General features: G+C 58.7%; 1 protein-coding gene across 1 annotated transcript in view; it reads left to right on the forward strand.

The window, feature by feature from the left end:
- Positions 1 to 19,502, forward strand: part of UBAC1 (UBA domain containing 1) — a 20,085-nt gene extending 583 nt beyond the window's left edge. The window contains exons 2-11 of the mRNA XM_035016561.1: positions 5 to 130; positions 3,507 to 3,627; positions 4,715 to 4,788; positions 8,601 to 8,708; positions 9,729 to 9,831; positions 10,148 to 10,256; positions 10,920 to 11,148; positions 14,238 to 14,324; positions 14,876 to 15,014; positions 18,899 to 19,502. Of these exons, the coding sequence (XP_034872452.1) occupies positions 5 to 130; positions 3,507 to 3,627; positions 4,715 to 4,788; positions 8,601 to 8,708; positions 9,729 to 9,831; positions 10,148 to 10,256; positions 10,920 to 11,148; positions 14,238 to 14,324; positions 14,876 to 15,014; positions 18,899 to 19,014 (1,212 nt within the window). The 3' untranslated portion in view covers positions 19,015 to 19,502. The remainder of the gene's footprint in view (positions 1 to 4; positions 131 to 3,506; positions 3,628 to 4,714; positions 4,789 to 8,600; positions 8,709 to 9,728; positions 9,832 to 10,147; positions 10,257 to 10,919; positions 11,149 to 14,237; positions 14,325 to 14,875; positions 15,015 to 18,898) is intronic.
- The last annotated feature ends 3,076 nt before the right edge of the window (positions 19,503 to 22,578 follow it).

Below are 22,578 nucleotides of genomic sequence, written 5' to 3' on the forward strand. Positions count from 1 at the left end.
GCAGGAGGAGAAGATCTTCGCGGGCAGGGCGCTGCGGCTGCACATCTGCGCTTCCGACGGCGCCGAGTGGCTGGAGGAGGCGACGGAGGACACGTCGGTGGAGCAGCTCAAGGAGCGCTGCCTCGAGCACGTAAGGCCTCGCCCTTGGCCGCCGCGCGCCGGGCGCCGGGCGGCTGCGGGCCCGCGTGCTGCTCCCAGGGGCGGGCGGGGAGACCGAGGCGGGGCCGGAGGCCGCCGCGCGCCGCGGGCCCTCCCGGCGGCTGTGCCTGCGTGCTCTCGGGCGAGGCTCTCGGGGGCCGGCGAGCGGCGCCCGGGGGAGGGGGCCCGCCGAGGACGGGCCGTCCGTTCCCCGCAGGCCGGCCGCGCCGCCGCCCAACGCGCGGGCCTGACTGGTGGCGGGGCCCCGCTTCCCGCGGCCCCTCCGCCGACTCGTGCGCGGGGCCGGGGCGGGGGCCCCTCGCCGGAGAGCCACCTTCTGTGCACCGCTGGCGCGGGACATCCCCGTGTGCTTAGCTGCCTGGGTTGCTCGCTTTGGAGCTGGTTCTGGGTGGCCTTATCTCCGTACTTGTCCCCGGGGGCGGCGGGGACGCCTGCGCGACTCGGGCTGCGACGAAACTCCGCTGGGCACCCTGAGTGTTTTCTTGTCACAACGCAGCTCAGCCTTCGGTGCGGAGTCCACGTGGCGAATGACCTGCGTCCCTGCCGATGGACTCCGGGCTGTCGGGCGGTTGTAGTACCTGCCCGGGGGTCCTTCCGAGTCGCTTGGGGTCGTGGTTCTGCGGCTGGTGCTCTGCCGTCCAGGGCGGCTGAAGAGCCCTCTGGTTGCCGGACTGAGCCCTCTTCTGGGACGTGCTGGGTGTCGGTAACTCACATCGAGGAGGAGGGGCGCCAGGCTCACACCCGCCGGCCGGCACGCAGTCCTTTCTTCTGTCGGGGCCTGTCACCACCTAGGAGACCCCAGGACCCGGCCGTTAGCCAGCAGGCTGTTAGAGCCAGGCACCGCTGTTTGTCTAGCGGTGTCCTTTTAACAAAACCCTCCCTCAGGTGCGCGTCCCTCTGCCCTGAAACCCACCCAGGACAGGAGCTCCTCGGGGCTGGGCCTGCATTCACGTGTCCAGGGCCAAACAAACGTGTGGATCACTGGAATACGTGGAGATGGGTTGTCGGTCCAGAACTGCATGGACTTGGCATGCCACCCGCTGAGTCAGGCAGGGAGAAGTCAGGGGTAAATGGGAGTGGCATTTCGCTTAACTCACTGATTTACACAGCTGTCATGATGTTATTTTACGAAGGGGAACAGGAAATGAGAACTGTTTGATCCACAGGTGCTTGCTAATGAATTTCAGGAGCTCTGGGGGTTCATTAGGCAGCCAATTTGAATAAGATGCTAATTATCATGGACCTGGCATTTATTATTCCAGTCGGGATTGAGGTGTGTCGTTTGGGACTTTTCTGGCACTCTCCTACCTTAAGTCGAGATTTTATTCCACTCTGCAGTCTCTCCAGGTGTGGAGGCGCGGCGTAAATCGGGGGACCCGAGAGCTGAGTTGTCAGAAAGTATTCCCACCTCGGTGCCCGTCCTGTTCTGTAGGCAGGGTGCGCCGCCTCTCGAGCCAGCCAGAACGCATTAGTTAGAAAAGAGAATTCTCGAGTTGTGTACTCGAATGTCACCCTGGAAATCGTTCCCTGAATGTCCTGTTGCTGCAGGCAGTGAGGCTTCGTGTGTGCTTGAGCTTCTGTCCCGCCTTCCCACTTTGCCCCTGGGTGCAAGCTGGCATCATGTTTTCCTTCCTCCTTGAAGGGGACAGTGTGGGTGTCTCCCCACCCCCTCCACTTCACCCCCATGGTCCTGCTGGGAGTGTGTTGCTTTCTCATTGAGGGGTATTATCATCAGAACTCTTAGGGAGATGGATTGCCACACTTGCTTTTCTCTTTTGGGGTTTTTATATTGATTGGGATCTTTCGTGAAATTGCCACGACATAACCTGTACCTGTTCATACGGCTGTTAAAGTTTCTTTCTTTTTTTTTTTTTTGTAAGATTTTATTTATTTGAGAAAGAGAGAGCAAGCACACGGGCAGGGGGGAGGGGCAGACGGAGAGGGAGAAGCAGACTCCCCGCCGAGCAGGGAGCCCGATGCGGGGCTCGATCCCAGGACTCCAGGCTCGTGACCTGAGCCAAAGGCAGAGGCTTAACGACTGAGCCACCCAGGCGCCGCAAGCTGTTCACGTTTCTTAGATCACATGACAGTGCGTCTTCGGACGACATAGGGCATCAGGTGTAGGAGGAGCCCCTGTTGGCTCTTCTGGGGAGGAGGCAGGTTCAGCAGGTGTCACAGCCTCCCTGCCCGGGCAGTGGGCTTTTCCGGGGCTATTTTGCTGCCATACTCCGCTTGCTCAAAGTGCTTCTGCTGAGAACAAAGACCCAGAATGAAGTAACTGCGCACAGTGCGGATGACTCACGCCTGTGTTGTGTTCCTGGCACGCTGTTGGCATTCTGCACAGGACGGTTGTTTCAAGAGCCAGATGAGGATTGTTTTGGAAAATTGTGTTTCATAGACCGTATTCTGAACTTGTCAAATCCACTAGCCTGCAAATTTCAGAATTAGCAGAAGCACACCCCATATTTCTGGGAGCAGAGCCAGTTTCGAATTCAAGGCGAGTGAGGGGGGTGGTGTCTGCTGCCCTAAGTGGTAGGAATGTATCCTCCTGTGGGCTGGGTTCCACCTGCGCCCCCTTCGGCCCTGCCAGTTTACATGAATGTGTGACAGCCCCCCGAAGCCTTCACGCCACAGGTGTCGTTGCAACCCCCTATGGCCTGGACGTCAGTGCCCCCCACCCTGGTGTCACGTTCTGGGGATTCTGGGGCCCTGGCCAGTGAGCTGTAACTGCGTGCCGGTCCACCCCCTTTGAACGCCCAGGAGGGGCCCTGCCAGCGGCTCCTGCAGCTCCTGGGTCTGGGTGGTGGTCGCTTGGTGAGCCAAGGGCCGAGCAAAGGCCGGTTGCTCTCCTCTCGGACTTGTGCAGGTGTTGAAGTGGTCAGGCCCCTGTTTCTGGCTCTCTGTGGACTAGCTTCTCTCTTGGCTGTCTCTCAGCCCCTTCATGTATCTGGAAGAGAGAAGAAGTGCACAAATCATACTTCGATCTTTAGGTTTTCAGGGAACAGTGGACCTGCTGTTTTCGTTTTAAAATGACTCTCCAGATCTTTCCAGACGAAGGAAGCGATTCAGGTTGCCACTAATTACCAGCAGGGTATTTTAGGTCAGGCTGTGAACCTATTTCAGGAGTACTTAGTGGGTTGGTGGACAGATCGCTGCCCTAGGGGATCAGATGTTGTGGCATTTTGTTCAGCTTCCAACATTCATGGGAGTTCTTTGACTTCATCTGTGCCTTAATTTTCTAGCTAGTAACCAGTAAATGCCTGGTGTGGCTTGGGGTGTCAGGTTCTAATATCATTAGAGTTATGATTTATTTTCTGTCTTGAAATATATGACTTTGTCCCCCCCAGTGTGCCCAGGGGAGCTTAGAAGACCCCAAAAGTGTGACCCACCACAAATTGATCCACGCTGCTTCGGAGAGGGTGCTGAGTGATGCCAAAACAATCTTGGAAGAGAACATCCAAGACCAAGGTAGGGGCCTCACAGGGCAGCGGTGGGAGCCATGGCGCCGCTGGGAGCCGGGGAGCGAGAGGCGAAGGCGCCCTCGGCGTCCGAGTCTGTGCTCCAGGCTGGGGCCGAGCAGGGAAACTGGGTCAGCTAAAATGGTTTTATTCTTCCTTTGTTAAAACAAAGTGTGCATTATGGGCTGTTTGTGAAAAACAGCACAAACCGAAATTGGACAAGCAGCATCCATCTGAGAAACCAGATGTGAACTTTATTTTTAATTCTGTGTCAGAGCAAGACCAAGGCCTCCAGAGCTGCTGCAGGCTTTATTCTGGGGCTGGAAAGTACAATTATGGTTATTGTTTCAAATGTCCTAGGAAGATACTCTTATTCTGTGCACATCTGTTTAGTTGCTTAGAGTTTGTGTCTGGAGGCTTTTGGGGAGAAATCTTTGGTTTTCTATTTGTCATTCAAAGGATGATTTTAATTCTGGGATTCTCTTAAATAATCTCTTTTGAAAGTACTGTTTATAGACCTTCATCGAGCGTGGAGGTCAAGCCCACAACCAGGTGGGCGCCGGCCGACCTTGCGCACGCGGCCTCAGTTTAGCTCTGAGGGTTGAGGCCAGCTCTCCAACCTCAGAAAACTGAGCCCGTTGAAATGAGGACGTTTTGCAAGATTCCCACCGGTTCTTTGCATGGTTCTCAGGGCTGTGCTGTGTGTGCCTCCTGGGCCACCAGTCACTGTGTGACCCATGGCTGGGTTCTTGCCACGCTCTGGAAGCTGTATGTGGGCAGGAAGGCAGGGAAGCACGGGCTTGGCTTAGGCAGCACCCGGGGGGAGCCCCTGCTCGTCTGGCCTTGGGTCCTCTCGCGCCCATTTTTTTTTTTTTTTAAATGATTTTATTTATTTGAGAGAGAGAGAGAATGGGGTGGGGAGTGGGAGAGGGAGAAGCAGGCGCCCCGTGGAGGAGGGAGCCCGATGTGGGATCATGACCTGAGCCGAAGGCAGACGCTTCACCGACTGAGCCCCCCAGGCGCCCCTCTCTTGTGCCCATATTGCCATCTTATGGAGGAAAACGGTAACCAGCTTGACAGACGTCTTTTTTTCCTAGATGTCTTACTGTTGATAAAGAAGCGTGCTCCCACTCCACTTCCTAAGATGGCTGACGTCTCGGCCGAAGAAAAGGTCAGTTTCAGAGTTTGGAACCGGAAGTCTTGGTTAGAGTCTCCCACCCTCCAGCCCGTGAGAAAGAAACCTCCTGGGTACGAGGTGTTCCCAGACCCAGCAGGGCCCACAGTCAACAATCACGGGGGCCTCCTGTTGTGGCCGAGCCCCTCCTGGTCAGGGGCAGGCACGCAGGGAAGCCTCCACGCTGTGTTCTCTGGGCTGCGCGTCCGGCACCTTCTCGAGGTGAGGGTAACTCCTGAGACCCTGTCAGGCCTGCCTCTTGTCTGCACCCACAGGACAAGGAGAAGGAACGCAGGGAAGGGGTGGTGAGCGGCGCACTAGGGCCCCTCTCCCGGGAGTGCAGGCGCGTGCGCAGTGAAAGGCCAGGGTCCCCTAACACCTGCGCCCAGGTGCAAAGCGGTGCCATCTTAAAAGGCAGCCACACTGATTTCACAGTTTTCCTTTGTTTCGCTCGGGTAGAGTTTCTTATTCATGCTTTGAAATGCTAGGGAGAGTGCTCCCCCTGGAGAAAGCGGGCCAGACTCCTCGGGCTGGGCCCCGTGCCTGCCAGCGGAACGAGCTGTCAGGGAACAGAGCTATCTGAGGCCCTCCTGTGGGTCAGGCGGCATAGGAGGGGCGCCTTTGGCTTCGCATGCCCCCTTATCTGTGGCCACACCTGGCCAGTGCTGGCTCGCACACGGGCCGGCTGCTCACCCCATCTCCAGGAGACAGATCGGGGCCTGCTCTGCCCCACCCCGAGAGCTGCCCGCGCGAACCGCAGTTCTCAGGTTATAGTGTTGGCTGTGGGTGACCAGTGTAGACAACGGGGTTCCCACCGCCCCGGCACCTCTGGGCGCCTCACAGCACACTGTGGACCTCACTTGGCAGGTCACCTTTTCTGTGCACTTAGTTGCAAAATGAAACATTGTAAGACGTTAGTGCCTGTTTTTGTGAGTTAGTATTAATTTTAGGTGAAAATAGTACACATTTATGAAGTCAAATAACATTACCAGTCTCTTAATAAAAGCAGCCTCCTCCCACCTGCGTCACGTGCCCTAAAGGTGCCCTCTTGGAGCTCTTTCAGCCATTCCTTCAGTAATTCTTTTTCTGATTTCAAAACCACATGCAGAATTGGTTCTTTCTTTCTTTCTTTCTTTCTTTTTTAAAGATTTTTTATTTATTTTTGACAGAGAGAGAGAGCACGAGCAGGGGGAGCGGCAGGCAGAAGGAGAGGGAGAAGCAGACTCCCCGCTGAGCAGGGAGCCCGATGCGGGGCTTGATCCCAGGACCCTGGGATCATGACCCGAGCCGAAGGCAGACGCTTAACAACTGAGCCACCCAGGCATCCCAGAATTGGTTATTTCTTAGAATACCAGTTTTTGATTCTTTGGCTCCTTGATGTCTGGAGTGTTAGATCCTGACACTGGTTGAAGATCTCAGGGTTTCCATCAGTGTTAATGTGCACGTGCTGTTGTCCGTTTGGAGCGAAGGGTCCTGAGATTATTTCTCCTTTTTCATGTTTCTCCTGGAATCAATAAGTACCTTGTCAACTTGTTTTCTATAGGATTATCGCTAATTTTTTGAAATTCTTTGCTGGGATCGATAAATCCCTCTGGAAGCAGGGTCCCCTGTACGAGACCATCTGCCAGTCCTTGCTGTCCTGGAGACATCGTCCCTCCAGCTCCTCCCCGCGACACCCCTCTTCCTCAGTGGCCTCCAGGCCTGTCGTGCAGCCTGGGCCTTCCTGCCTCACCCCTGTGTTAGAGCTTCTGAACCTTGTGTCTTGTGTATCTGGACACTGCCTGTTGCCACCTGTCGCGGTGCCATGGATGCATCAGCCTAAAACTGCACACAGCTCCTGGTCTGTAGGTCAGCAGTCTGGGCAGGCTCAGCTGGGCCCTGCACTCAGGCTGTTGGGTTCCAATCAAGGTGTGGCTGGTCTGCATTCCTCCAGGGAAGCTCTGGGGAAGGGTCTGCTTCGGGCCCCTTCAGGTGGTTGGCAGTTCCTATGGCTGAAGGGCCGAGGTCCCCTTTCCTTTCTCTGTCAGCCAGGGCGCTTTCTTTTGGCACGTGGGGCCCGCCACTCTTCCTTGCCATGTGGTCCCCTGCATCTCTGGAGCCAGTGACAGAAAGAGCCCCCTCCTTTTTCAGGGCCTGCCTGATTAGATAAGGCCTCCCAAGGCAGGTCATATCCTTTCCTTAAAATTGGCTCTGCCACAGCATGACCTTACCCAGGGCGCAACCATCCTGCTCACAGGCTCTGGGATCGTGCAGGCATGATGGCCAGGAGTGGGATCTTAGGGCCATCTTCAAATTCTGCCAGCAGAATCCAGTGTCTTGCAGTTGACTTGTCTCTTGGTCTGGTGGAGCCTGGCTTCCTCTGGCATCTAGAAAGGGAAGGGAATCTTGAGGCCCTGCACTTCAGCATCGAGTGGCTGTTGGTGAGCGCCAGCCATGTGCGTGCACAATGAAAATGTTGGTCCCTGCTTCCAGGGTGTCCATGGGGCCGTGGGACTGAGGACTCGTCTTCTGTGCATGCTCTGCTCCCTCTTCTCCCACTCCCTCCGGGGTCTCTCAACATCTGGGGAGGCTGTTGAGAGCTCTCAGATTTCATGGTTTGCATGGATGCAGGTCTTCCGCCTCTGCTGTGCTTGGCATGCAGAGTCTGGAGATTCATGTGTTTTTGTTTTGAAGTTTTTCTGGATTGTTTTTGGAGAATGCCCTCCTCTTGTTTTCTTTTCCCTCTTTCTGGAGTTCCTGTTGGTTGGATGCTGGACTTGCCTTCAGGATGATTTCCTGGACATTATCCTCTAACTGTGCTACGGCCTGTTGATCTGGCCGTGATAGTTTACATTTCCCAGTGGGGACTTGGTCTCCGCTGATGACAGTGTCCTGTCTCTCCGACGGTTCTCTGGCATGAAGTCCTCTTCCTTTTGTTCTCTCTTTCATGCTTCTTTACTTTTCCCCTTCTCATTTTGGTCTCTTTCTTTCGTGTTGGGGGCTTTCCGCACGCCCCTGCCCCTCCTTAGCTGCCTTCTCAGTAAGAGGCACGGGGGGCTCACCGGCTGCTCTCTGTGCCCAGTGGGGTGTGCCTGCAGCTCGATGGGCTTCCCTGTGGGGCAGACCCAGCCCTGTGCGCCCCCTCCCCACAGCGGTGAGTCTCTTGCTCAGTGTCCTTACAGCCACTAGTGATGGGGGGCTGGGTCTTACTGTCAAGGATTAGCATGGTACCTCCTTTTCCTGCTGCTGAGCCCAGGCTCCCTGGCTCGGGGTCTTCTCAAGTCTGCCCCCCCCAGGTGGTTGCTGGCTGAGCAGGGTGGTAGGGGAGCGCTGTTCTCGGCTCCAGCTGCTCACTCCCAACCTGCGCTTCCTTTGGGCTCTGGCATTGGCCTGGAGTTGCCGGGCCTTGTTTCTTGTCAGGCTTCTGCTCTGTGCTGACCCCCTTTCTGTTTTCTGTTTTGGAAGAATGGTCTCCATCTCTCCCGCTCTCTGTCTCGGGAGTCTTTACCGTCTGATAGGGTCGTGCTGTTGTAGCAGGGCTTCGGAAGCAGGCGGGGTGAGTGCGCGTTCCTGGCCCCGGCACAGCCACAGCTCACGTGTGACGGTCTCTCTGTGGCCACAAGGGACCGTGTCTGTCTGCTCTCCTGCCCTGCCACCCTCTGGCCATGACAGGCAGGAATTGTGTCCCAAGTGAGCACCGAACCCGCAGGGACCCTCTGCTGCCGACGGAGAGTGATTCCCTCCCTAGTCAAGCTCTGTGTGCTCAGCTTACGTGGTCTTGCCTTTTACTGCTCTCATATTCATTTCTGACTTTCTAATTTTCTGTGTAGAAAAAACAAGACCAGAAAGCCCCAGATAGAGATGCTATCTTCCGAGCAACTGCCAACTTGCCGTCCCACAACATGGACCGGGCCGAGGTTCAGACCAACGTCAGAGACGTGAGTGCTCGCTGTGGGCCGCACCTCGGGCTCCTCACACCCGCGTGAGGGCCACATGGCCTCTTGGCGGTACTTTGGGAAGCCGGGGTGAAGGGCAGACAGGAACTCTGCGTATAACCTAAAATTATTTCAAAACATAAAGTTTAAAAAGACATTGGAAGGCAGGACTGAAAAGATAGATCCTACTGGGAGTATATTAGAGTTTTGCGCTAAGTTTGGCAAAAACTTGTAGCTAGAAGTCTGGACTCTTACTTTGGATTGGAAAGTTCTAAGCTAAAAACGTAGAGCGTGTCCAGTGTCCCGTGGATCGGCCCAGAACCAGGGGTGAGCCCGTGCTGTAGAGGACTGGGACAGCGTGGCCACCTAATCCGAGAGTGCCACCTGCTCATGTAGCAGCAGAGAGTTCCCTACTGACCAGGGCATCGGGCTCTGACACACGTCCCCAGGCTGTGTGTGGGATGGCCCCACGGTGGCTCTCACGTTCTGAAGCCTGTTGTGGGGAAGAGGGGCGGCTGACCCCTTTCTCGCCCGTGGGACTGGGGACTGGTCTGTCGGGGTTTCTGACTGCATTCCCAGCGGCCTTCTTCCTCAGTGGGGGCCAGTTGGCTGCAGCCGATGCTGCTGTGCCGGCCAGCCTCTGGCCAGGGGAGAATCGGAGGCCCGGGTCTGGGAGGCCCATCAGTCAGGCTGATCTCTTCTGCTTACGTAGTGGGCTGGCGCTTTCTGCGTTGGCCAAAGGGCTGAGCAATGTTTCCAGATGTTTCTGGTGTCGCCAGCCAAGAAGCCATGCACACAGCCCATCTATGCCAGCCAGGCCTCTCCTCCCCGCCGGGCTGAGCCCTCCTGCCGCTCTGTGGCCCCACCCACCTCTTCCTCCATTGGTCTCCACATTCCGGAACCAATAGCGGCATATAGTTGGGCTCAAAGATACAGAGTTGTAGGGCCCAGGAGTGTGGTTACACATCCAGGCAGGTCTCTTGGGCACTTGGAGAAGTAAGAGCCTTCTTTCTGTCCCTGCAGTTCCAGACAGAACTCCGGAAAATCCTGGTGTCTCTCATCGAGGTGGCACAAAAGTTGTTAGCGCTGAACCCGGATGCAGTTGAACTGTTTAAGAAGGCGAATGGTATGAGCATGCCCCAGGTTGACCGGATCCTGCGTTCAGACCCCGCTGTGTGCCCCGCCTCAGAGGCTGTGTCCGCCCCCTGCGGTCCCCGTTCACACTCGTGGTCCCCGCGTCAGTACTGGGGAGACTGAGAATGCTTTACGTTCGTACTTTCTGTTGATGTGGGGCTCCTGTTCAGCCTGTTGGCTGAAGGTTCCTTGTTGATTTGCTGAGATTTAGGGGGTTTGGCATGCAGGTGGGGCCCTGAGGCTCTGGGGTGGGGGGCAGTCCTCGCAGTAGCCTGGCCCTCACAGGTGGCCCCATCTCTCGCCTGCAGCGATGCTGGACGAGGAGGAGGATGAGAGAGTGGACGAGGCTGCCCTGCGGCAGCTCACGGAGATGGGCTTCCCGGAGAGCAGGGCCGCGAAGGCCCTTCGGCTGAACCAGTATGTCCAGGCCATTTCCTCCCCTTGCTGCGATGCTGTGGGGCTCCCCCGGGGTGATGTCCTCCGTCCTAAACTCTTAGATGGAACCACTTAGAGTAGATGTGAGCTTTTAAAGAGAGACCTTAAATGGCGTCCCAGAGGTAACTTGGTGGGGCATCTCGAAGTGTCTTATGACAGTGGCCCTTGCTGGGAACGTGCCGTGGGCAGTCTCTCCTTCCGGGTCCTCCCGGGGCCATTGTGTGCAAGCACCACATCAGAGCCTGTGTGTGTCAGGGACATGGCGGCTGGAGGTGCGTGCAGTGTGCCCTCCAGCAGCCTCCCGTGCTTGCCTGGCCGCAGCCACTCGCTTCTGCGTCTACACATGGACCCGAAGCAGATGACTTGTACATCAGAGGACAGTCCGTGGGCTGTGCTTCTTTCTGCCGTGGACCTAGATTCTCGAGTGTACCTCACCAGTTTGCTCCCCAGGCTCAGTACTTGGGTTTCTGTGCTCTGGCTGGGGTCTTGGGGTTGTGTGGGGCAGGGCCCAGAGCGCCACACCCTTCGGTGCTGAGATTCTCCCGACGAGGGTCACCAGAGAGGCTTTCCCTGGGGATGTCAAGGAGGCTGGAGGCCCTGGGACCGGCCTGGGGGTGCTGGAAAGAGTCCCCTGTTGCCTTTCAGCATGTCGGTACCTCAGGCCATGGAGTGGTTAATCGAGCATGCGGAAGACCCGACCATTGACACGCCTCTTCCGGGCCAGGCCTCACCAGAAGGGGCGCAGGCCGAGGCCGCCCCTGAGGTTGCCCCTGAGGCTGCTGGGACTAGCACGGGAGATGAGGAGCCCAGAGATGAGCTCACGGAGATCTTCAAGAAGATCCGGAGGAAAAGGGAGTTTCGGGCTGACGCTCGGGTATGTGTTCCTGGGCCCGGGGGCAGCCAGGCGGGGTTGCCGTTTCTCCACGTGGGAGTAAAGCTGGGTGAGGGGCTTATAGACAGGCCTAAATTCAGTTTTAAGTTGCCCTCCCACAGATCCAGGTGGCTGTTTGTCCTCCGAATAATTGGCCGACACGTTTGTCATCTGAAAGCGACAACAGGATCCTGTCCACGTTGTCACTGTTGGCAAGAGCCACGGGCTCTGGCAGGGCCCCTGCCCAGGATGGGAGGATGGTGCGCTGCAGGATTGCCTGTGGACGGGGAGGCTGGGCCGGCTCTGACGATCTGGTAACCCTGGCGTCTGCAGGCTCCGAGGACCGGGGGCCCGGCCGGCTCTGGCCATGTTCCGGTGGCTGATGTCGGCGTACCGTTTATGGCTGCTGCTTTGTCGTCGTCTTGTTCTTGATGCTTCTGTGGCTCCCTGTTCTCCACCGTTCTGTTCTTTTACTAGGCTTCTGGTTTCCTCTTGGACGTTTTCTGTGCTTTAAGCCTGCGTTTTTCTTTCAGATTACAGATGCATGAGCTCCAGGTGTTAGGGCCCCGAGTCCACACACTCTCGTGATTCTGCCCGGGGTGTGGTGTTGTCAGAGTGGGCTCCCCTGCGGGCGTGGGTTTCCGTGGGAACCCCGTGTGGCTGGGTTGTGGGATGCCCCCCGTGGGTGATTGTGAGGCTGTTACCCTGGGCTGAGTGACACCCCCCGCCGGGGGCCCGGTTTCATGTTAGGCGCACAGGCAGGGCTCCTGGGCCCCCATGTGGTATAGGCCGTGGCTCTGGGGTTGACGCTTCCCTGCCCAGGGGCCCCTGCTTTTCCACCTCCCCTTTCCTTTTGTGGGGCAGACCCTTGGCAGGGTCCTGGTCTCAAGCTCCAAGTCCTCACCTCGTAGGGACCCAAGGCCCACATCCTGTCTGGGTTTGGCCACCAGACCCCTGCCCCCAGGCCCTGCTGATGGCTCCGGCCCGTTCCCAGGGCACGGCCTTTGTCAGGCTAGCTTGCTGCTGGTCTTTGCTTTCTGGTGAGCTCAGCTGTGCATCTGGAAGCGTTTCTGCAGAGCTGGAGCTGGTGTTTCTAGAGCCCGGTCTGTGTGCTGGGCCTCGGACGGGGGCCGCGCCCTCGGATGGTGCTTTGTGCTCTGCCGCGCGGCTCCGGGCTTCCCCTGAGGGTGCTCCCGCGTTGTCCTCGTCAGGCCTGCCACTGCTCAGCCCTGTCTCGTGGGTGCCACCTCAGCTGTCTCGATGCGCTCTTCTCCCAAGATGGGCACCTGTGCGGGGCCTTCCTGTGGCCTCTTTGTGGGAGAGGGTCTCTGAACGTTGTTATAGAAGGCTGTCGATGCTGGGCCAGCTCGCCACAGTCCCCCGCCCTTTGGTCCTACAGCATTCCAGAGAAGAGCCCGTAAGGACAGGAGTGTTTGCGTGGTTCCTGAGAAGCCTGGGTCCGAGAGCAGGGCTTGCACTTGAGACCAAAAACAGACTTTCTGCTGTCATTCCCCTCCCCCCACACGCCCCATGCCAGTGGTGGGGGACAGCAGGGTGCGGTGGGCAGGGCAGGAGTGAGTGCGTGGACCCCTGGCAGGAAGGCGGGGGCACATGCCTGCGGTCACCGTGCGGAAGTCCTAGGTCGTCGCTTCCCCAGGCTGAGGTAGGAGGGAGTGACGGGAGAGGCTCGTTTTTACTGACAGTCATGGGGAGGCTACCCTAGCCTTAGATTTAGTGGGAGCTTCCAGGCGATTTTATGTGACTTGGGTGTCAGACTGTGGCGTGGTGGGTCCTTCTCCCGGCATTCGTGGGTGGAGCCCCCCACCCCTGGGGGTACGAGCTGGTTCAGGAAAGCACACAGCGTGGGTTGTGGTAGGAAGGGCTGCCTCTTGAGCTCCCTGTCCACCATCTGGCTCTGGTGAAAGTCTGTCCTGACTGCCACCTGCCCCTGACTTCCTTCCTGTCGGGTGCTCTTTGGGACACCTGACAGTCCAGTTCAGGCTGAGCCCGGCCCGCTGAGGTGTGGCACTCTGTGGCCGAAGAGTGTGCCAGGGTGCTGCGGGTTGCTGCCCCGCGCTGACGCCCAGGAGCCCCGCGGAAGTAGGGCAGTTAAGGCGGGAAGGTCAAAGGAGAAGACAGGGACCTCATTCAAAAGTGTGATTGGATCTTTAAAGAATTAACAAAATCTTTACCTTTTTTTCTCAAAATGGACTCTTAAAAATCGTGTAAAAGTCAAGAATAGGGGCTCCTGGGTGGCTCAGTCAGTTAGGTGTCTGCCTTCGGCTCAGGTCATGATCCCGGGGTCCTGGGATCAGCCCCGCATCGGGCTCCCTGCTCGGCAGGAAGCCTGCTTCTCCCTCTGACCCTCCCCCGACTCGTATGTATGCGTTCTCTTTCAAATTAATAATAAACAATATTAAAAAAAAGGCAAGAGTAAAGTGAAGGATTTAGTGTCTTACGTGATTTTTGTCCTGAAAATGGACGTCTCCCCCACCCCCTAAAACATTGAACGTTGGGTCATTGTTCCCTCCGAGAATCATCAAATGTTCATACTTACAGCTTAAATCTTATTACATGTGAGATGTTTAAAATTAATTTTAGTGTCATGTTTTAAAGATAAAATCTGAAGAGCCCCCCCCCCCTTTTTTCTTCACAAATTGATATTAATGTGACCACTTTAGTCTTAAATCGGGTTTGCTTACAAGGCCTCTCCCTAATACCTGTCATTGTGGGTAACGAGGCCGTCTGTCCGCAACGAGCTCATGTGTGGTTGTGGAGACCGTTCTGTCCAAATGTGGGGACCAACCTACGAGGGTCTGACGTTGGCGGGGCCTGCCTGTGGCATGCTGGGATCCGCGGCTGCGCCGACTCGGCCTGGCTGTGGTCCGTCTGTTGCTCAGAAGGACGGACTGATTCCGTGAAGCTGCAGGGAAGCAGAATCGGGCCCCAGGACGCCCTGTGCTGATCTCGTCAGGCCCCCACTAGGACGCCGTGCTGCCACGTGGCCCGAGTTCGTGGACACTGTCGCCTGGCCCCCGAGGCGTGCTGCGCGTCCTAGCCCCGGGCACTGAGTGGTGTGCGTTCTCCTGCAGGCCGTCATTTCCCTGATGGAGATGGGCTTCGACGAGAAGGAAGTGATAGATGCCCTCAGAGTGAACAACAACCAGCAGAACGCCGCCGTGAGTACCCCGTGTCCGTGCGCCGGGAGGCTTCCCTCCCCTCGCCAGCAGGATGCGCCCAGGACAGTCTGTGTGTCCGGCTCCTTCCTCAGGCGCTCTGTTGTTGGCTTTCCAAGAGAAGCGAGAGGGGAGGTGGTCCGATGGTATAAAATGTTTTACGAGTTCTTTGTCTGTCTAAGAAAGTACATGTTCTGTGGGCGAGCGTGTGATTTGTTTACTAAGTTTGTTGAACCAACAACTGCGAATCAGCTGGCTCCAGGCTCACCAGCAGCCGTGCCCACGGGACTTCCCGGGGACGCAGCCTGGGGTTCTGTGCATTTCTTCACTCTCCTCCCAGTACTGTGGGTGGGTCCTGCCTCACCCCTGTTCAGTGGCCGAGGACCGAGAAGTCACAGCCGTTTGCCTGAACTGCGGTGCGGGGATCAGCGTGGCTCTTCCTTCCCGATGTCCGAGCCCCTGGGCCTGGACCCCACCCTGGGAGCAGCCCGGGGGGCAGCTGGTGCTGGTGGGGGCTCCGGAGGGACTCACGGGTGTGGCTCTTGCGTTTGCAGTGCGAGTGGCTGCTGGGAGACCGGAAGCCATCCCCCGAGGAGCTGGACAAGGGCATCGACCCCGACAGCCCTCTCTTCCAAGCCATTCTGGATAACCCGGTGGTGCAGCTGGGCCTGACCAACCCGAAAACGTTACTAGGTACGTGGGCTTCCCCAGGGGCAGACCCACCACACCCCACAGACGTCACTGAGTGATGGCGATGTGTCCACCACTGTCCGTGACTCCTGCCTGAGTCACCACGGGGCTGGCAGGCAGGCTGTGCTCACGGGGTGACGGCCTCCTGTGTGACGGCTCCGGACGAGCTCCGGAACCAGTTAGAGTGGCCCGTCTGGATCGGGGGAGCGTGGGCGGGTGTTTGCCTTTGCTCTTCTTGTTGTGGAGGACTTCTTTGGCCCCCGTTTTGTCTGTGAAACACAACACATGGACAGAAGCGTGTGTGATTTTTCTAACTTAAAGAATAACGGTAAGACTAATAGCCACACATCTACGTTCAGCTTCAGAAGACGGTGTTAAGGGGGCGTCCGGGGGGCTCATTGGTTTAAGCGTCTGCCTTCAGCTCAGGTCATGATCCCAGGGTCCTGGGATCAAGTCCCGCGTCCCCTGCTGCACCGCTGTCCCCCTCCAGCCCTGGGAGCGAGCCTTCATTGTCGCTCAGGCTCCTCGGGGTGGTGCTGCCTGTGTCTGTCACCCGGAGCCCCCGTCCCCTCGTGCCTGCGCCCGTGGGCAGGGTGGGTCCTGGGTGGGCTTCTGCGTCCAGTGTGACTGTGCCACGGCCATGTCCCCGCTCTGCCATCTGGTGGGACTCGCGTTGCTGCCTTGTGTGCGGCGCTGCTTTGGGCAGTCTGCCTTCCCCGGCCTTGCCTGTGGGCCGGGCGTGTGCAGGTGGGGCGGCGGGGATGCGTCCGGCTGCCCGTGTGCTCCGCCCCCGTGGCCCCCAGGATGCCTGCCGAGAGCAGCTGCCGCCCCGGCGGGCACAGGTGTCTGCGAGCTTGGCTCTCGTCGCAGCTGTGAGGCCCAGCCCCTCCCAGAAGCTTCGGCCATGCTGGGACCTCAGCTCTGAAAGGCCCATCTTTTGGCTTCTTTTTCTTGCATCATTTTTTTCATTCAGTCACAATTTCCTCACATGTGCTGGACGCTGATCTTTTATTAGTCTATTTGTATCTTGAAAATCGTTTTCCCATTGCTGGCGTTTTTGCTGACTGACTGTGATGTATTTTAACGTATTGAAAGTGTATGTGTTTCATTTGAGAAAACCCTCTGAGCTCGAGGCGAGGAAGATGTTCTCCTTTATTTGTTTCTAGGAGTCTTGTCAGTTTTGCTTTTCTCATCTGAGTCTGTAACCTACCCGGGAGCGTGTGCGGTGCAGAGTAGGGAGCTTTTCTCTTGGTCCCCAAGTTCTGGCCTTCGGGGGCGTGTATGTACGTATTTTCCTTCCCTGTGCGGGACGCGCGGGCCCCTCGCTCGGAACCCGGGCTCCCCTGCTGCCTGCAGGCCTGACCGGAGGAAGGAACGCGCTGCCTTGGGTCGGTCCGCAGCCCTCTGCTCTAGGCTGGTTTTGTCTTTTCTCCAAGAGGGGCTTCCATCACGACGGACGTGGGGTTTTACTGAATGTCTTCCCCATCTGCTGGGAGGGTCCTGTGGTGTCACGTTTGCTCACGGGGAGCCTTTCCTCACATTTCCGAAACAAGGCAGGCAGAGCCGGTGTCCCCCGGCTGGCGCCTGGCGGGGCTGTGGCCTGCGGATGGCGCTGGGGGCCCCGGTGCTGCCCAGCATGGGAGGGGCCGCGGCTTTCATGCCCGGGCGCTCCGCCTGTCCCCGGGAGGGCCTCCCACGCCCGCCAGGCCCCCACGCCACACGGGGTGCACCTTTCTGATAAGTGTTTAAGGTAACCGGTATCACTTGAGATGAGATAAAGCGCCCACCATAGCTCATCTGGGACGAGCAAGAGAGGACGCAGAAGCCAGCGGAAGTCTCCTTTGCCCCCACCCCCGGTCGGCGGGTTTCCTTCTGGAGCATCTGCGGGCCTGTGTGCTGTCCCAGTTTACTCCGCGTCCTGCCGGCGCATCCCTGTGCTGCATCTTCTGGCCTCACCCTTTAATTTTTTTTTTTTTTAAAGATTTATTCATTTTAGAGAGAGACACACACACAAACGGACCGTGTGTACACGCGGGAGAAGGGGCAGAGGGAGAGAGAATCCCGAGTAGACTCCCCGCTGATCATAGAGCCCGATGCAGGGCACAATCTCACGACCCTGAGCTCACGACCTGAGCTGAGATCAGGAGTCTGACGCTTAACCAACTGAGCCACCAGGCGCCCCTTGGCCTTGCTGTTGTAAATGGAGTTTAGCGGGTACAGATCTTTGATTCTATGCAGAGGCCTCGGGTTGCACACGCTGTTGCCGTTTTTAGTCACTCAAACCGCTCTTCCCCTCGTGGCCTTGGGCCAGCCGCGGTGACCGCCCCCGTCTGTGCTTCCTGCTTTGGGTGCAGCTCGTGTTCCTGAGGACAGCATGACCGGGTCGGGGCAACGGTCCCCCCCGCCCGCACCCCCACGCTGCGTGTGCTGGCCTCGCATCCCCGTGTGGCCTTGAGCATCTGCCGCCCACTTCAGTTGTGGCCTCAGCCTTCGAGCCTGGCTCGGAGCTCTTCACATGTTGACAACTACCCTCTGTCACACGTGCAGACTTTCTGTTTGCCTTTTGGTTTGGAATAATTGTCTTTCTGGGATTGTCAAGTGTAAGTCCTGCAGAAGACCTTCCTCATGTACACACCCTTCTGTGGGGTCTCTCGCCGACACCCCGGTTCATGGTTTTGTTCAGCCCTTTCCTCCCGGGAGGAAGCCAGACGTGGGCTCCTTCCCTCACTGGACCCCCACGCCGCCCACCTTACCTCTCGTTCTCCCAGACACCCTGGTGTTCTTCTGGGTTCTCTGATATTTTTACCTGGTTTTCAGAGGTTTCAATCAGGAGGGACCCCGGTGATTGTTTTAAGGGCTGGGAGGGCTGTCCATCCTAAACGCGAGGAAATCCCACTTTTCTGGTGAGCCGTGGTCCCACGTGACCCCAAAGAGCTGCCAAGTCGTGGAGGAAGCAGCTCCCTGAGGCCCACGCGCGTGGGGCGGCTCCGTGCTGGCTCGGGGCTGGCTGCCGGGCGAGAGCCGCTCACGCCCGTTTCTGAGGGAAACGTTTTTTGGTTTTTTTTTTTTAAAGATTTATTTATTTATTTGAGAGAGCGAGAATGAGAGAGAGCACATGAGAGGGGGGAGGGTCAGAGGGAGAAGCAGGCTCCTCGCCGAGCAGGGAGCCCGATGTGGGACTCGATCCCGGGACTCCAGGATCATGACCTGAGCCGAAGGCAGTCGCTTAACCGACTGAGCCACCCAGGCGCCCCTGGAAACGGTTTTATAGAACTGTTTAGACAATTCATTTTATGTTGTGGAATTGTTCAGTTACATTTTTATTATTTTTTTGCTTATTGACTTATTTATTAAGATTTTACTTTTAAGTCGTCTCCGCACCAAACATGGGGCTTGGACTCACGACCCCGAGGTCACGAGTCGCCCGTTCCACTGACTGAGCCGGCCGGGAGCCCCTCGCTTATGTTCTTTAAAGTCATTTCCTTGAGACTAAAAGTTGCTTTTCCCAGTCAGATATCGTTCCATGTGCAGCAGTGTCTTTCTGTCTTTTCCGCGTCTGGTGATTTTGCCAGGCTGGGATTGGAAGCAGAATTACTGACTCATAGGCTGTGACTATTTTTAAAAGATTGCTGACGCCGTTGCCAAATCGCTTTCCAGAATCCGTGTGCCCGCGGGTGCACAGGCCGCCGCCGCCCGCCCGGGACGGGGACGCGGTCCTCGGACTGCGGCTCACGAGTGTGGTAGCAGACGCTGCTGGGGGCCGTTGAGGGGGTCGTGCGTGGCCCCCGGTGACGCAGGGCTCGCCCTTTTAGGACAGCGACTGCCAGGTTCCTGGCTGCGAGTGCGGAGGAGCTGCCTCAGCCGGCCTCGCTCTGTCTTCCCCACAGCATTTGAAGACATGCTGGAAAACCCCCTGAACAGCACCCAGTGGATGAACGACCCGGAGACCGGGCCAGTCATGCTGCAGATCTCCAGGATCTTCCAGACCCTGAACCGCACGTAGGCGACGCGGCCGCCCGGCTGTTCTGCCCCAGCGCCCGTCCCAGAGCTGGGGGCGGCTCCAGCCCAGGCCCTCTTCCTAGCCCCAGCCAGTCGCAGAAGAGCCTGGAGACCCCTGGGTGCCGCGGGCTGCGGGGGAGGGGGTGGGGCTGGAGGGGCCTCCCTGGAGCCCGCCGTCCGCGCCCGCCCTGGGCCGTCAGGGCGCGGGCTCCTCTCACGCTTTGATCTTGCGCTTGACGACTTGTGTGATGGCAGTGTGCACGGCTGCGTCCAGCCTCTGACAGCGTTTACAGACGCGGTGGCTGCTCTGGGAGGGGTCGCCTCCCCCACAGGGTCCCTCTGGGCTCTGGAAACGCTCCTTGACCCGACCCGTAGGCGCTGCTTGCTCCCTGGAGGAAGGCATGTTTCAACCCAAAGTGTTAACGTCAGTACTAACAAGTAGAGGAATTCACAGGTGATTTTTCTTTAATAAATAAATGCCCTTTTTCCTACTGTCTGTGTTAGTGTTATTTTAGTGCTGGAGAAGAACCTGTTTGCGCTCCTGACATGGCGCGCTGGGTGCCCCCACGGGCACATTGACTGTCGCGCGTGCTGTCTGCGGTGAGCTCGCGTTCCGACTGGAGCTCGGGGCTCCGCAGGCACGGGGCCGGGGAGCGCCCCTAGGCCCCCCGAGGCAGAGCGGGGCGCCAGCCATTGGCCTCCACCACCGTTCCCTTTTTAAACATTATGGGGGGGGGGGCGCCTGGGTGGCTCAGTCGGTTGAGCGTCCAGCTCCTGATCTTGGCTGGGGTCGTGATGTTGGGCCGTGATCTCAGGCTCCCGGGAAGGAGCCCCCACACCGGGCTCTGTGGGAAGTCGGCTGGAGATGCTCTCCCTCTCCCCCTGCCCTCCCCCTGCTCACGCGCTCTCATGCTCTCGCTCTAAAATAATAAATCTTTAAAAAACGTTAGCCGTGTTGCGAAATGAGGAACTGCGTTATAGCTTTCCCTTTTATCCAGCCCCGCTCCTCATGCGTTGCTTACTGCAGCGCTCAGGCGCTTCTCGGAACCCCTCTGCTGAGGCAGCCCCCACCTGCCTGCGCCCCACCTCAGTGTGCTCCGCTGTTGGCCGCGTGGGCAGGTGCAGGCTGGGGGCCCCTCGCTGCCGGGGAGCCTCAGCCCAGCGCCCTCCCCCTCAGCGGCGCTTGGGTGTTTTACGGAAGTGCCTCTTTCCACAGATCTGGGATTTCTCATTCTTTCTCACCGTGGTCCGTCTTCTTGGGAGCCTCACACTTGTCTCAGGCACAGCTTGGTGGGCGGGAAAGGTGGCTGAGCCGAGGCCTGTGGTTCAGGGTGCACTGGAGGCGGAGGCTTCCGTCCGAGGTGAGCCGTGGCCAAACGGGCACGTCCCCCCTCCTGTCCCTGGGTAGCCACGCTGCTCCCCACCGGCTGGACCCCTGCCCCCGCTGTGACAGATACCCTAGAACACTTGCTTTACTGTCTGCAGTGAAATCTGGAGAAAATAAAACCTAATCACTTGCCCGGTTTGGAAAGAATATGAAAAATAAAGATAGCAATTTGAACAAAACGTACTCGTAGACTCTCAGGTGCGGCCGTCCTGGAAGGCACACGGCTGGTTCCTGCACCTGCGAGTTGTCAGTGCCCTCGGTGGCTGCGCTCTCAGGACAGCAGACAAAGCACACGGGGATCTGTGACATAAATCCTGGGGCTCTTGATAACGTTCCAGGTCCGGCAAAGTGCAGTCTTCCCTGACTGGCTCGGGCGCTGCGTTCCCGGCGACGCCACGAGAACTAAGCGCGAGCAGTGGTGTGTTCCAGGTGGAGCCGTCTCCAGGCGCCGGCGACGCCGAGGGGGCCAAGGGAAGCTGTGCGGGCACGGACGGGACGAGGGCCACACGCTTGCGGAGGGCCCGGGCACAGGCGAGCCGAGGGGCCCCGTGCGAGGAGAGACCGCGCGAGCGTGGTGGGTTCCTCTCCGCCTGCCTCCTGCCGCCGCCTCTCCCGCCCTCCTCCGACTCCGTGGGGGCCGTGGAAGGTGCTGGGGCTCCACGTTTATCAGTAGGCACACTCCCTGTGCCATGTGTCCTGGCGCAAGAACCAGCCTGAGAGGAGTCGTGTTCGAAGCCCGTGTGGGAACCGGGTGGCGTTTCTGGCCGGGACGTTGGCTGCTGGCCTTCTGAGTGTGTCTGCTGCTAGGACGGGAGAAGGCAAGGACAAGCCGGGGAGGGAGGCCGCCGGCCCGCCCCCGGCACACGCCCCAGCAGCCCCCGCAAGGCTACCCCCCAGGCTTCTTTGCTCGGACCAGGAACATGGCAGTGCTCGGGCCCGGGCCCGCTCCCGTGCGCCTCCCTTTGTCCGCTCCTGTCCTCCCCAAGTGGCAGCAGATGATGAAGGGCTTGGGGTCCACGGGCCACTGGATTGTCCCCTGCAGTGGCCCTTGCTTCACACTCTGTTCCTCTGGGAACTGAGCGGCTATTTTAAGTGAAATGTGGGCCCCAAAGAAGTGGGCAGTGTGTGCTCCCATCAGCAGAGTAAGGGTCTCTGGGTGCAGGTGGGCAGTGCATCCCCCTCAAGAGCACTTGCCTCCAGAATTTCGTGGGTCCCCCGGAAGGGAGCCTGGTGAGCCGTTCTGCCCAGCTCTCTTGTGAGTGCCTGGGGGTCGTCCGGGCAAGGGCACACCCCAGGTCGTGTGTTCCAGGAAGGGCCGGCCCTGACCACCGCGAGGCGTGCCCTCCCACCACGTGGCTGGAACCAGGGCCGGCGTGGGGCTCCGTGGCTCACAGCTGTCCGCCCCGTTGCCCTGTTGCCAACCCGGGGGCGGTGAGGCGCGAGGCCGGGGCGGCCTGGGGCCGGGAGCCCATGGTGGTCGGAGAGGCGCTCTGGGAAACGTGTGCACGCCTGGGCTGGTGTCCCAGGCTCAGCTGTCCCCAGGGGCCCGCGTGGGCCCAGGGAGAGAGCAGAGCGCGAGTGCCGCAGACGGCCCTGTGACGAGGGACGGGGAGCAGACCGGCGTTTCCCGTGGGCGGAGGGAGGCACGGCTGCTCTCTCCAGGGTGCAGTCTGTGACCCCACCCCTCTGGCACGCAGCGGGTCCTGGATGCGTGGTGGGCGCCAAGCCAGGGGACAAGGCCTGGGATGTGGCGTTCTCAAGACCAGGCACTCCCATCTGGCAGGCGCTCTCGGAGGCCTGAGGTCAAGGGTGAGGGACAGAGACGTCAGGGCTGACCGGTGGAACCCGTGTGTCCCATGTCACCTGCTCTGAGAGTCCTCGCACGCAGGCAACTGTTAGGGGTTGAACTGTGTCCTTCAGGTGCGTCGCCACCCTCTCCCCCAGCACCTCGGATGCACCTGCGTCTGGAGATGGGGCTTTCAGAGAGGGGATGGGGGGAAACGAGGTCACTGGGGGGCCCCAGTCCGTCCGGGCACTGAGGAGGTGGACACACGGAACCGGGGGCTGAGCTTCCAGACGCGCTCCGGCCTCCAGCAGCTGCAAGAGGCTGGAACAGAGTCTCCCTCCGGGCTCAGCAGGAGCCGGCCTCGGGCTGCAGCTCTAGAACCGGAGAGCAGAGAT

Source organism: Mirounga leonina, unplaced genomic scaffold, assembly GCF_011800145.1.
Source record: "Mirounga leonina isolate KUSES-001 unplaced genomic scaffold, KU_Mleo_1.0 Mir_170, whole genome shotgun sequence".
Taxonomy (NCBI): domain Eukaryota; kingdom Metazoa; phylum Chordata; class Mammalia; order Carnivora; family Phocidae; genus Mirounga; species Mirounga leonina.